At 48.5% G+C, this 14,197-nt stretch overlaps 2 protein-coding genes and 1 non-coding gene across 5 annotated transcripts; all 3 read left to right on the plus strand.

Annotated features, from left to right (window-relative positions):
* Nucleotides 1–270: 270 nt before the first annotated feature.
* EIF5 (eukaryotic translation initiation factor 5) lies at nt 271–6,839 on the plus strand. The gene is made up of 11 exons (XM_009637095.2): nt 271–1,019; nt 1,560–1,839; nt 2,110–2,191; nt 2,419–2,591; nt 2,926–3,037; nt 3,634–3,773; nt 4,273–4,431; nt 4,626–4,787; nt 5,069–5,233; nt 5,506–5,640; nt 6,440–6,839. Exons 2-11 carry the CDS (start codon nt 1,768–1,770, stop codon nt 6,530–6,532), a joined length of 1,293 nt encoding a protein of 430 aa, XP_009635390.1. The 5' UTR covers nt 271–1,019; nt 1,560–1,767; the 3' UTR covers nt 6,533–6,839.
* Nucleotides 3,409–3,532, plus strand: LOC118452108. The gene has a single exon (XR_004841763.1). It is a non-coding gene; the product is annotated as a small nucleolar RNA SNORA28 (small nucleolar RNA).
* Nucleotides 6,840–7,687: 848 nt separating the features above from the next.
* LOC118452105 lies at nt 7,688–13,790 on the plus strand. Of its 3 annotated transcripts, none has more exons than XM_035892646.1 (5): nt 7,688–7,893; nt 8,365–8,483; nt 11,715–12,268; nt 12,709–12,796; nt 12,904–13,790. In XM_035892646.1, exons 1-5 carry the CDS (start codon nt 7,846–7,848, stop codon nt 12,983–12,985), a joined length of 891 nt encoding a protein of 296 aa, XP_035748539.1. In that variant the 5' UTR covers nt 7,688–7,845; the 3' UTR covers nt 12,986–13,790. The 3 variants fall into 3 exon arrangements, with proteins under 3 accessions (XP_035748539.1, XP_035748540.1, XP_035748541.1); XM_035892647.1 differs by having other exon boundaries at nt 12,970–13,790; XM_035892648.1 differs by lacking the exon at nt 8,365–8,483.
* The last annotated feature ends 407 nt before the right edge of the window (nt 13,791–14,197 follow it).

Below are 14,197 nucleotides of genomic sequence, written 5' to 3' on the forward strand. Positions count from 1 at the left end.
GTCCCCCTCCTGCTGCTGGAGAGCGCATGCGTGGCTGGAGGTGACTTCCCCCATCTCTTCCAGGGCTGACTCAGTGCTTAATTGCTGCATTTATGACTCATCACGGGGCTGAGTTAGGGCGGGGAAACTGCTTTGAAGCACGGAGTCTGTCTGCCTTCCCGCTTTTTTCTCTGTGCATAGCATATGGAGGCCGGGGGGGGGGGGGGGGGGGGGAATGATGCCTTAAGGGTTAAAGTTAACAACGTTGTGCAGCAGACAAAAGCTGTAATCTGGAAGGAGGGGAAAACCACACGTTCTGTCTGAGAGCTCATGCTCCGTCACCGAGATACCTGCTTCCTCAGTGCTTCTGCAAGCGCGTGGTCAGGTCACGTGGTGGCTCTTTTTAGACATCTTGGGGAAGGAAGCCTCGTGCTTGAAACAAAGTCCACGGTGCACTTTTTGCTGAGAAAGGGCAAAACTGCTTCTGGGGTAATGGGAGAGGCAAATAAAAATCTATTTGCTTCTTGTGTAAAAAATTTGTAAACCTGACCGGAGGGGCTCGGACTGTATGGAACTGATAAACTTGCACATATACTTAATACATAAATACTAAGAAAGCTATTTTAATGTGTCAACGCTTCTGCTATTAATGATAACAACATGATGACGTGTCAGAATAGCCGTGCTGTAGTCAGGGTTGCCTGTGTAGTCAACCAGTTGTGGCTTAAGTACTCTTAGATCTGATTATAGAGGCACGTGTTAATTTAAATATGTAAATACTGCTTAAGGCAACTTTAATAATAGGATTCATCCTCCTTCCCCTTCCTCCCCCTTCCCCTAAGAAAAAAATCAACTGGAAAAGCTGCTGCACTGCTCTGTACCTCTGCATTGCTAGGCTTTCTACAGTGAAGCAACTTATGTCAGACTTTATCAGGCTTATTGTTAAGTCAAAACTCAACAGAAGCTGCTATGAGAATCCATAAGTGAGAGGGAGAATTACCTAACTTTCAACTCTTTTCCACTCCGATCCAAAAAAACTGGTAAGCCATGTAAAAATTATGTTGGGCTACAGATTGCTGCTGCTTCATCTTACTGATACTTCTCAACATTCTGACATACTTCAGTTTGTGATAGGTTCATGCTATGATGTGGAATTTCAAGCTCTTTTCCAGATCTTTGTCCTGCTTCCTGCAGCCTGAGATGTATCACATGACCCTCTCAGTGCAAGAGCCATTGGTCTCCATAATAAACCAGTGTTCCTTCCCCTTCCTTAGTGACCGCAGCACTCCTTCAGGAGTTAATTGTACAGAAAATAGTCTTAAACTGTTCAGTGCTTTCTGGGTAGCAAGACAGAAGAGGGTGGAAAGCTCTGTGGTGTAGTTGAGGAAAAGCTCTTTAGCAGTACAGTTAAAAGCTGTTATTTTCAGTTTCACAAGTTGAAGAAAGCCGTAGCATAAAGAATGTACTTTTTTCTATTTCTTTTCACCCTACATATAGTCCTTTTATTAGCTCTTTAGCAAAATCTGTTTGGTACACATTAAGGTAAACTTAATTTCTTTTCTGTTTATTAACGCTTGCAGAGCTGTTGCGCAGCCACTGGTACCTGTATTGGGGAAACATAGCATACAAGCAAGAACCTTACAGCCTCAGTGGCGAAAATTTTTTCATGTCAGAGACCGAGAACTCTTGCAGTCGTTTATGTCATCCCGTCTTCTCCAGACAGAAGATACCAAAAAACTGCAATCAAAGATCTCTTCATCTTATTGATAAAGCTACTAATAAGCCAAAATGTCTGTCAACGTCAACCGCAGTGTTTCAGATCAGTTCTATCGCTACAAAATGCCCCGTCTGATTGCCAAGGTAATTTATTGACCATTAGTGGTAAGTAGGTAGTGTTTTGTATTGTTGTCTTGATAGAAGAGAAGTAGAGGTGTGAGGTAATGATGCCAATGTGTAGCCAGTCACAGGGCAAGGAGGATGTCTGCTCCCTTCTGTCCAGACTAAGTGCATGTTACCTCTTCTAAGATGACAAACTTCAAAGCAGAACTTCGATGTAGTGAAATGGGGAATACATACTGGGCTTGGCTGTTGCAGTCACTTACGATTAAAACACTTTTTTTTTTAATTCAGGTGGAGGGCAAAGGAAATGGAATAAAGACAGTTATAGTCAACATGGTTGACGTTGCAAAGGCGCTTAATCGGCCTCCAACGTGTAAGTAGTCTGGAGTGACGCAGCATTTTCTTTTATGCTTTTGTGTTTGAAGTGGTAGTGTTAAGTAGCTAATAAAGCATTAGTTAATGCTGTTTTTTCAAGATTTGTTAGAAGTATCATTGTCAGGATGAAATAATGAACAGAAAGAAGCAGTGGCATATTTACTTGCTGTTAAAAATCACAGTGAAGATATGAGGGTAGTGGTGATGATTACACTTTCTTTACAGATCCTACCAAATTTTTTGGTTGTGAGCTGGGAGCACAGACCCAGTTTGATGTTAAGAATGACCGTTACATTGTCAATGGATCTCATGAGGCGAATAAGCTGCAAGACATGTTGGATGGATTCATTAAAAAATTTGTTCTCTGTCCTGAGTGTGAGAATCCTGAAACTGATCTGGTGAGTACTCACTGTCTGTGTTAATGGTAATGCTATAGAAATATTTAATTAGATGTTTATGGAAGTGGTGTGATGTCAATAGCTGACTTTTGAGTATCTATGAAGAGAGAATCCAGTATACTCCCACTGCCCCTTGGAATGTTCTAGACTTCTAACAGCTCAAAGCTTGTGAGCTGAATTGCTACTTCTAAACTTGCGCTGTTGGGGGTGATGGAGAGTATTTAAACCTTTGGCTTAATCCTGTGGAGTTGGTAATGTAAACATCAGGTTTAGGCTTTAACGCATAGTTGTGTTGTAAGTGGTATGTTAACTGGAGGTTGTTCTCTTTTTACAGCATGTCAATCCTAAGAAACAAACTATAGGTAACTCTTGCAAAGCCTGTGGCTATCGAGGCATGCTTGACACAAACCATAAACTCTGCACGTTCATTCTCAAAAACCCACCTGGTGAGTGTGTTTCCTTATTTGGTGAGGGTAAAGGGAACTTCTTCAGTGTGAGTGCTGTTAACGAAGTAGAAAAACAAATTGCTCACCTCTAATTAAAGTATAAAAAGGCTCCAGCAAAGTCCCGGAGTATGTTTGTAGGTCAGGATGAAGCAGCTGTGCTCATAGCTTCAATGCTTGTGATGGGGATCCTTCCCCAGTAGGAGTATCTGTGAAGAGAAGAGTGGTGGTTGCCTGTGCAGGACAAGACTTGATAGGAGGAGAGCTGCTCAGCAGGCGCTCGTTGCAGTTTTGCTTTTAGGTCAGCATGAAGTAGAAGGGTAGGAAGTAAAAGCAGTATAGCACATGCTAACTGTAATGTAATTGTCCCGTGCAAGCAACACTCTGTAGTAAGCATCCAGTTGCCTGCTGCAATTTAAGCTTGCTAGAATAGAAAAGTCTAACCTATTCCAGGGGTCTCTGCTTTGTGAGATCACCTGTTATATAGACTTGGACAACCTTTCAGATGTCTTTGCAATGGGGATTTGGCAGAGGTGCAATAGCGCAGGGGCTTTAGTCTATGAACTAGAGAAAGTTGAAACACTACAATTCACTTGCAGAAAGTGGTGACACTGGTACAGGAAAGAAAGAAAAGGAGAAGAAGAACAGAAAAGGCAAGGACAAAGAGAATGGTTCTGTGTCCAGCAATGAGACACTTCCACCCCCACCACCAGAGGAGATTACTCCTCCACAGGTTGTGGTAAGTAGAAGGGAAAGTGGGGAGATGAGGATGGGTGGACTTTAAGTCATGGCTATTCAAGTCAACATTGCACCAGAAATTCTTACTGTATGTAGAACTTCACTGCTGGAACAGAAGTAACCCTGTCTCCCCTCTATAGCAGCTTTGTCAACTCTTCAGTGACAGTACCTGTGCTCCTTGCAAAGGGAAACCTTTACAGTGCAGGTCCCTGGAAAGGAATACCTCCTGACTGTCTAGAGCGAGTGGTGAAACACCACGCTTAAGTAATGCTACAAACGCATGTCTAGCTTCCATTACTTCTCCCCTACATCTGCCCTTTCTCCACTGTCTTTGACTTGCTAATAATCATAGTGTGACCCTTTCCCTAGGGAAAAGTCAAAAGCACTCGTTTGTAAAAATGCTCTCTGTGTCTGTATCTCTGTATCTAGAAACATGACTCGCTTACTACTAAGCTTGTGGTAACATTGTATGAATCTCTTGGTTTGGTTTTGTTTTTCAGGAGGAGGAGGATGATGATGACTGGGGTGAAGACACAACAGAAGAAGCCCAGAGGCGTAGAATGGATGAAATCAGTGACCATGCAAAGAACCTCACGCTTAGTGAAGACCTGGAAAGAACAGTGGAGGAGAGGGTCAACATACTATTTGATTTTGTGAAGGTGATTATTCTCTTGTCGTTTGCTTGGTAGCCACTTTGCTGTAGTTGTATCGGTGTTGGTTAGATTAAGAGCAAGCTCCTTAAGCTTCTACCAGAGTACTGGTTCCAGCAGTGGTGGGGAAGGAAGTGGTGCAATGGAGCATTGATGCAGACTTCTGGAGCTTTAAAACATACCTACCTGTTCCTGTCTTGCAGAAAAAGAAGGAAGAAGGTGTCATTGAAACTTCTGACAAAGACATTGTAGCAGAAGCAGAGAGACTGGATGTAAAGGCTATGGGCCCTCTAGTTCTCACTGAAGTCCTTTTCGACGAAAAGATTCGTGAACAGATCAGGAAATACAGACGTCACTTCCTTCGTGTAAGCTGTCTCTTCTGCGCCCAGTGTAACGACTGTTGTGTTGGGGTTTTGTAGCAACTACTTGACTGTGTTCTGGATTGCTCGGTGCTGTGGGGAAGAAGGCTGTTTGTAGGGGGATTTTGTTTTTAAACCACTATTTCTTAGCTAGGGAAAACTGCTGGGCGGGATAGAATGAGCCGTTTTAAACTTTGCCGTCTCAGAGTTGAGCACAGAAGCAGCAGCTCTTTCTGGAAAGGAAAAAAAAGCTAAATTCATCCCTGTTTGTTTTATCACAATTCTAGTTCTGCCACAACAACAAGAAGGCTCAGAGGTACCTTCTCCATGGCTTTGAGTGTGTGGTAGCCATGCATCAGTCTCAGCTTATTTCTAAAATACCACATATTTTGAAGGAAATGTATGATGCAGATCTTCTGGAAGAAGAAGTCATCCTTGGCTGGGCAGAAAAGGTAAGGGGCAGTATTTCATGTACTGTGCCAGCTAAGTACTGAATGTAGCATTCTGCATGGGGTTTCTCTGTTCTGGTGTTGCATCCTGGTGTGCAGATGTTTTTAAACAGCTGATCTCGGATCAGTAACAGTCTGGAAGAAACCTCCCTTTCAAGAAAGGGTTGTTCAGGGCAGTGGGGTATGGTTCAAGTTGCAAGTTAAGCTCTTGGTGTATTTGGGTGTGATCTGATGTGAACTTCAGTGTCCAGGCAGTCTGTACTTCTGTCTTTCAGGCCTCAAAGAAATATGTTTCAAAGGAGCTTGCCAAAGAAATCCGTGTCAAAGCAGAACCATTTATTAAATGGCTGAAGGAAGCTGAAGAAGAATCCTCTGGTAATGAAGAAGAGGACGAAGATGAAAACATAGAGGTAGGCAAGGCTCACTCACTGTGACCAACCCTGAGGTCATGCTGTTTTGCATGCTCAAGTCTTGTTCTTCATCCCGGTGGGCTATGAAACGGCTTGTGTCATGTATTGCTGTGCACGTTGGGAACTGGAGGAGCACCTCACTTCTAACGGCTTTGTCAGAGCGCTTTTGCTACCCAGTCACTTGCTGACCCAAGATGGTTTTTGTATCAGTACAGGTGCATCTTAATAGCCACAGACTGCCGCTGTGGAGTGGTGCAGTCTCCTGCACAGCAGTAGCTCGTACCAGGGGAGAGACGACAAGGGGTATTGTGTGTAAAGCCCTGTGTTGTAGAAGGGTTAGCGGGTGGGTGTGTGTTGGAAAAGCCAATCAAAGAGCGGGTGCTGTTTGCCTCACAGTTAGGCCTGGGTAACTGTTGGCTAGGCTCTGGCTGACTGTGGCTGGGATCTTCTTTGCCTGGGGGTTGGTTGGTCGGTCTCCTCCCAGTAGTACCTACTCCTCTTCCTGGATAAAAGATCCTGCTTCCTACAGACACACGTGCACACCTCTGCCTTCTGAAGATGGGCGTTGAGGTGTAGTTACAGTTCCAGCACGCCTGAACACGGGCTTCCTGTGCAGTACTAGCTCCTGTACGGGAAGGTGCTGTGCCCCGTGCGGCAGAACAGGAGCAGCCTGGCACGGGGCTGGCGGCAACAGGAGGGCTGTTGAGCAGGGGATGTTGCAACTTGTGATGTTACATGGAGTCCAGCGCTTAAGATGGCAGTAGGCGCTGTAGTAAAAGCGAGTGTCTTGTCTCCACAGGTGGTGTACTCTACAACTGCCAGTGTACCTAAAGTTGAAACTGTGAAGCCTGCAAACAACAAAGATGACGATATCGATATTGATGCCATTTAAAGCGATGCAACGTAGCTTCCAGCATAATAATGCAACCTTCTCTGCATTTTCTGCCAGAAGTGTGACTTGTATATGCACAAGCTGAAATGGCTTAACATCCTGCTACTCTTTGTACTCTAAAATGTATCTTTTTACTGTGACTGGTCTTGTGTAACTAAGCCTAATACCAAGGAGTCAGCACGTCGGTGAACTGATCTAGTTTGCAACTGGCATGTTCTATTTTGTTTTTCTAACTTGTGTTGGACACATGCTTGGAGCACATTTATACAGTTGTGGAAATAAAGGATTTGGTTTTGGTCAGTCTTCACTTGTGACTCTGAACTCCCTTATTTCTCTTTCAAGTAAGTATTGACACACCTTAATGAAAGTGCAAAGTTTGAGACAAAATGACAAAAATCTCTTGAATGAGATGGGGGGGGAGGGGGAAGTGTCTTGAGTTTTAGCTTAGGCGTTGTTGCAGCAGCGGAGATCCGAAACCTGGGCCAGCAGCGGGTGAGGGGTCATGGGCAGTGCAGGGGTGCCAGCTGCTGAAAGTGGAAGGCAGCTGTCTGGGCCCTGACCTCTTCCTAACAAAAGCTCCCCAGGTGTTGGTGATGGGGGTGGTTCTGAGGCCTTCAGCAGCTCCACCGAGTGCAGGGTTTGGCGCTGAGGGGAACCCGTGCCTCTGCGAGTTGGAATGCGCTGCTGCCCAGGAGCTGGCTGTGGCTGTGTCACCCCTGCGTGGTGTCCCTGTGGCGGGGGAAGTGGGCACCCTACTCCCTCAAATTTGGGGGGGCGCAGGAGCCCCTGAGGGGCTGATGGGTGTAGCTGTGGAAGTGAGTTCTGTAGATCCTTGGTCTGGCCAAGGCAGGGGTACCGGGTTCCTTTAGAAATGGTACAAAGAGCAACCTGGTCCCCGACAGCAGGAAACCCCTGTGGTGGCGTGGGTGATGGGTTTGGTGTACTGCTCAGCTTTGGGGTTTTCTGTTGCCTTCCACAGCCCTTTGCTCTGGAAAATCTGGGCTGGCAAGAGAGCAACGATGCTTTGGGGGTTTTTTGGTTGGTTGATTTTTTTTTTTTTTTTCCTCACCGTGAGAATGCGTGTTTTGAGAAGTCGAGGCTCCAGTGCCCAGCAAGCCGCTTCTCCCAGTTGAATTGTTGTAGCAGAACGTGCAGCTGGATGAAGGGGAAGATGTCGCTTGCCAGTTGCGTAGCGGTGACCGGAGCTGCAGGTTCCCTTCCCAGCACCGGGGTGTAGGTCTGTGAGCGCTGCAGGTGGCCCTGGCATCAGATTGTCACTTAGCCCTACAGGTGTGGCAAACGGCGTTTGAAAGATGGGGAGAAGCCATGAAGCATGTGCAAGTGTCCTTGTTTCATTTCAGGTGTGTTTTACTGCAGCAGTACAAAGCCATTTTTTTTTATTAAATCTAAATACAGGGTTACTCCTGCTGCCTTTCTTCCTTTTTTTTTTTTTTTTTTTTCTCTTTTCTGTTTAAACTGGGTTTGTATTTCAATAATACATCAATTGTTATGCCTGTTGGGAACGCGGAATGCCGGTGTGACCTATCCACCTTCTCCTAGCGCAAGCGTCCAGCTGCCTTGTGCAAGGGGCGTGGCGGTTGTACGCCAGGCTGGAAGCAGAGCCTGGGACACAGCGTAGCTGGTGCCTGGTACTGCTGGGCGGGTTTTGGTTCGGGTGGGTAGCGATTAAGAGGCTAGAGTCCCTGGGATGTTTCTTAAAGCAAAAGGCTGGAACTTCAGGGGTGGTGATGGAGAAGGAAAGGTTATAAACCCCGTCTAGTTGGAGGCAAGGTTTCAGCGCTGGCCTTCCCGCTCCCTGCTTGTGTCCACAGGTTGGGCATCCCAGAAAATGGAATAATTCACCAGTACCTCCTGGTCACGGTGGTGATGTGGGTGTGAGACTTCTCCAAGTTGTGCCCCCCTGGTGGCTGCTTACCTGTTGCTGTGGGAGGTGGGTGCTTGTGCGTCGGGCTTAGTTGGTTCCTTGTTAGGGTCCAACTTGAGCAGGGTTTGCCTTCCTGAGCGGGGTTCCTGCTGGCGGAGGGGGTGCTGGGAAGCCCTGCGCTTTCCCAGGAGTGCGTCACCGCTGCAACCCTGAGAAACCCTGTGGCCCCTCGCCCAACTGCACGGCGGAGGCCTCTGCAGCGGGGGCAGTCCCCTCTCCTCATCCTCCAAGCCGGAGTCTGGGCTGCCATAGCTCAGCGCAGTTCACCACACTGATCGCTCGATCCATGCTGACGGTCTGCGGATGCAGCTTTGCAGACCCGGGTTGGTACCATCCCAGGATGTGACCAGAAGGCTTCTGTCTGACGCATGTGTTGCGTGGTGTTGGCTGCTACCAGCTGTGGCACGCTGAAGTTTCCTCTAGGGTGTAGCTAGTTTCATTTTAGAGCATACTTGGTTGCGGTTGCAGGCTGCCACCAAAGGGGATAATTTTTTTTTTAATTTTCCCCCCCCCCCCAGCGCCTAGCAAGACAGCCCGTTCCCTCCAGTAGGGAAACTAGGAAATAAATCCACCAATAAAAGAGTTTTACACAGGATCAGGCAACTGATAATGTTGTAGCAAAGCTCTATGATGGTAGATTTGGGGTAAACATGGTGGGAGCACGCAGGGAGTGAGTGTTCTTGGCTGTCGTAGCCCACAGGTGGGTCAGATTAAGCATATTATAAAGTGGTACCTGGATATTCAGACATGGGGGAGGCTTCTAGTGGCACTCGGGCCACCACTAACTATGAAATTCCTGGCACTGAGTTACACTTCCCGCCCTATTTTCACATATGTAATTGCTGTTTCCATCTCAGATAGTTAACTGAGGATTCCGCCAGCTAATAAAAATGAGTGTTCGTTTTGTGGGCGTTTCTTTAGGGAAGGAAGAAGTCGGACTTTGACATTTACCAAGTCTTTGAGTTTATTGTGGCTGCTCGAGGCCCCACCTCGAATACTGTGTTCAGTTTTGGGCCCCTCACTACAAGAAAGACGTTGGGTTGCTGGAACATGTCCAGAGGAGAGCAAAGAAGCTGGTGAGGGGTCTGGAGCACCAGTCTTAACAAGGAGCGGCTGAGGGAACTGGGGTTGTTTACCCTGGAGAAGAGGAGGCTGAGGGGAGACCTTATTGCCCTCTACAACTGCCTGACAGGAGGCTGTAGTGAGGTGGGGGTCGGCCTCTTCTCCCAGGTTAATGGGCGATAGGATGAGGGGAAATGGTCTGAAGTTGTGCCAGGACAGGTTTAGGTTGGACATTAGGAAAAATTTCTTCACAGAAAGGGTTGTCAGGCACTGGAACGGGCTGCCCAGGGAAGTGGTCGAGTCCCCGTCCCTGGAGGTATTTAAAAGCTGGGCAGACGAGGTGCGTAGGGACAGGGTTTAGTGGTGGGATGGCAGGGTAACGGTTGGACTTGATGATCTCAAAGGTCTTTTCCAACCTAAATGATTCTGTGATTCTATGATTCTATTCTATGATTCTGCTATCTGATTAAAAGTAATGAGCGCCTCTCCAAAAGGCAACCTGGTGGTTCAATACAATCTGCCAGGAGCTTCAAAGCGGCTCCTGGCACCTGGGAAGGGACCGGTAAGTGCTGGGTGGGTTCCCTCGCTTCGTACCATACCGTCTCTCTGCTTACAGACCGCAGCGTGACTGCCGGGATGGGGCAGGTGGGAGGGAGGTCTGGCAGCGGGAAGGTCCCTTAGCCTTGGCTTTGCACCATCGCCCTCCAGGAGCCTGCCCTCAGGAGCTGTACCGCGGCTCGGCAGCCTTCGGCAGTGGCTTCTCTTCAGCCAGCACAGCGGGGAGCTTCTCTGCTCACGGCAGCATCACGAGCAGATGAAAGGAGCTCAGCGGCTTCAACCGGGGATCGAAATCCTGATTGTTGTTGTGTGTATAAGAAGTAAAATCCCCTGGCTTTACTTTCATCAATGAGAGCCTAAAAATGGTCATTAGAGAGGCCAGGGCCTCGCTCGGCTGGGTATGGTAGGCCGGTAGGCACGTACAATATAAAAGGACGCTCTTTGCTCCTGAGAGTGTACGGCTTGGGCTTCTAGCAAGGCAACGACTGAAGACGAGGCAGAAGCAATTTGAAGGGATCGCAGTGGGCACAGTAACGTGCTGAATGGTTTTTATTTCCCCTTGCTGCGGCAGTGGCTGCCCCAGCTGGTGCAACCGCGATGTGACGCTCCCAAAGGGATCAGCTTTTCAAAGAGGCCACAGTTTGCTCCGCGGGGTCGCTTGCCTGAGGCATTACCACGTGGCAGTCGTTCCTCCCCGCTAAGACCTTCCTTGTTCTTTGGGTTGAGATGCTTGCTGCGCCCACGTCAAACAGCTGGGTTGATTTGTTGCTGGCCAGATGCACCACGGAGTTGGAAGAGTTGATTTGTAACTCTAGTGAATAATGCTTAGGATGTGGGTGTATTCCAGTTGTGCAAGCTCCGTTGCTGAGGATTGACTCCTTGGCATTCAGCAGCACCACTGAACCGTGAAGACGTAGAACAGAAAAAACAGAAATAAAGACAATAAAGAGCAGATTGAAAACCACGCTATTCCAAGCCGCATCTGTGAGATACTGTTTGCACGCTTAACTTCCAGCTTCATTCTTACAAAGCTTCTGGAGCCACTGGGATTACTTACCCGCACGCTTGACAGGCTCCTGGCCTTGTCTACGCTTTCCATTTTGAAGACAATCATCTTGCTGCCGCGGAGGTGTCAGAGTCTCCGTGTCTCCAGACCTGGAATTGGTGAGGAGCTGTGCCGGGGCTGCAGACCAGCCTTCCCAGTACAGCACTCCCTCACCCAGTGTGGGCCAGCACCGGGGCATCGCCACAGCTTCCCCAGAGCTGTTCCCATTGACATCCATCAGGGACACTACCCCAGCACTCAGGTGGTGCTGCTTTTAATTCAGTAAAATTCTGCAACTCCTTAACGTTTTTCAGAGCAAAAAGAAAATAGTCTTCAGTGTCTTGGGTTAGGAACCCAAGAAATGGGTTCACCCCATCATTGTCAGTAAAGCAGAAGGAACCGCTCCCTCTGTTGTGACAAGTGTTGGGGAAATCCAGTAAACATTAAACCATTTTTTACAGGCATCAGTTTGTCTAGTTGCATGTGCTTCTAAGTTGGTGTTTATTAAATAGAAAAGGCTCTTTAGTAATTTAGCCTCAGCAGACTGTAAATTACTGCGTTTCTGTATACAGGATGCCATCAGCTTCCAGTCATGACCACGCAAATCCATCACGACGGGGCAGGTCCAGGATGGAGCTAGGAAGCCTGGTCAGTAAGGCAAGGCTGGGATCAGCAAGGCCAGGATCAGCAAGGCCCATGGCTGGGTGCAGCCGTGTCCCCATGGGTACGCAAGCTTCATGGGGGCCCCAGCGTAGAGCAGCTCCCGAGGCGAGGTGGGGAGGCCCCAGACACAGCTGCTCCCAGCGCCGCCTCACACCGCTCCTTCCACCTCGCTCAGCTCCAAGGTCGCTGGAACAGCAGCCACGCTCCCGTGGGGTGGGGGGAGCGGCTGCAGAGCCTGTTCCTGCTCCCAGGCCCCTGACGCTTCCTGAGGCTGGAGCTGGAGAGTGCCGGATTCCCACTGCTGATCCTACCTCATTAGCGTGGCGCGAGGTGCGTTTTCTGCACAGTATTTTCCTTCTCAGGAGGGGAAGAGGTGATGCAAAAAGGAGCGCTCTGGTCTGGGCACTTCAGCCCTACATCGCAGATGAGGGAAGTACCGGCACCAGGAACTCCTCACCGTCAGGTTTGTGGGGGTGTCGTGTCATTCTCTCTGAATTTTTGCTCGATACTGGTTTTTCTATCTACCTGTTACTAATAAAACCCAGCTAACAGCACTGACGTCAATGGAGTTTGGCTTTGTATCTGTGCAATTAAGGCAGACATCTGGCATCTTTAAAAGCAACATGAGGGAAAGTATATTTCCCCAGGAGAATCCCATCCCTGCGTTGTCAGGGAATTGTTAATAAATTATTAATTAAGCAATAATCACTCTTCTGGACAAAGTGACAGGTATACAAATTGTGAACAGAGTAGTTCATGGAGGAAAAGACTAAATAAAGAAGGAAAGGACTAAATAAATAAGGAAAAGACTAAATAAAGAGAGTAAGGGTTTTTCACATGGTCTCTGAGACTGGGAAACCTGGATTTAAAGGCTTCCATCTCCTGTCTCCTTTGTTTCTTCAGCCTGTGCTCATATTCAGCACCGGGAGCCAGAGGAGCGGGCGGTCCCAGCTGGACGTGCTGCGGGGCTCGGGGTGGTTACGGTCGGTGGGTAAGTGCACTTGGGGTCAGGGGACGGGAAGCAGGAGCACAGCTGCGATGACAGTAAAATACTGCTCTGCATGGGAAAGTCCTGGGATTTTAAATAATCTCTTTTAGATTCCTATTTGGTCACCCGAGCTTTAAACCAGGAGTTTGCATTCTCCATGCCTTCCCCATGCACAGGATGGCTGGATGTTAGTTCCCATTTGTTCTGCTGAAAGAATCCTGTGTAAGATCCAGAATGCAGAAGTGGCAATTGTAAGGAACAAGCCATTGACTGCCGGTGGACTTTTAACAAAATCTGAAGAACCAGTTTAAACGAGACAAATGATGTCAGTCAGGTCCCATGAGGTCAGATCACAGCGGTAACCGCATCCACTCAAGCTGCTGTCCGGAACACACCACCGCCAGAAGAGCAAAGTCCCTGCTTAGGTGGAGCAGCACAGAAAAAGGGAAGAAAAACCTTTCTGTGAGGGAAGGGGGCTGGAGGAGGTGGAGCAGCACCTTCACCTTGCAGCCAAACAGAGCAGCCAAAGCTTTTAGCCAGGAGCACGACTTGCTGAAGGCAAGAGTCCAGGGATGAAAAAGCACTATAAAAAGCACTTAGATGTAGGCAGAATTAATTAACTGTGTGTCCCTCACTCTGATTAAAGGGGATGGGGGGGTGTGATGCGCCCTCCTGGCCAGCCCCTGGTCAATCCTGATGCCAGAAGACAGGAGCAACGCATCTGACTTTGGCAAAACAAATGCCATGGGAAGAACAAGGTGCTCACAAAGCCCCCGGAGCTGTACAGCTCCCCGCTCACCACTCCTGGTGAACCTCCTCACTTGCACGGACCTGGGGATGCTCTCAAGTTTTGCACAGGCAGCTTTGGGTGAAACGTCTGCTCGGGACCAGTCCTTTGGGGAGCACACAGGCTGGGAGGGAGGCGCGAGGGAAGCTGGGGTCAGCACTGCGGCATGGCTGGAAGAGGTTTCAGTTGAATATGTGGAAGAACTTCTTTACTTTGAGGGTGACAGAGCCCTGGAACAGGCTGCCCAGGGGGGTTGTGGAGTCTCCTTCTCTGGAGATATTCAAAGCCCGCCTGGATGATGTCCTGTGCAACCTGCTCTAGGACAACCTGCTTTAGCAGGGGGGCTGGACTAGATGATCTCCCGAGGTCCCTTCCAACCCCTGCCATTCTGTGATTCTGTGATCCCGGCCCAGGTCAGCCAGTGGGGAGCCAGGAGGTGAAAGCGGCTGCGGTACGTGGGTGGTGGAGGAGTGAGAGGCGATCGGTGAGGCCTTCCTCTTTTGTAACACCAACAGGCCTGTCCCGGACAAGGGGGTGGTTTTATCTGAATCATTAAGGGGAAACGGAGTGTTCCTGGTGGGAGGAGAAGTGGGAGAGCAGGTACCTGTCTGTCGCCA

Source organism: Egretta garzetta, unplaced genomic scaffold (assembly GCF_000687185.1).
Source record: "Egretta garzetta isolate BGI_Z169 unplaced genomic scaffold, ASM68718v1 scaffold334, whole genome shotgun sequence".
In the NCBI taxonomy this organism is placed as follows: Eukaryota; Metazoa; Chordata; class Aves; order Pelecaniformes; family Ardeidae; genus Egretta; species Egretta garzetta.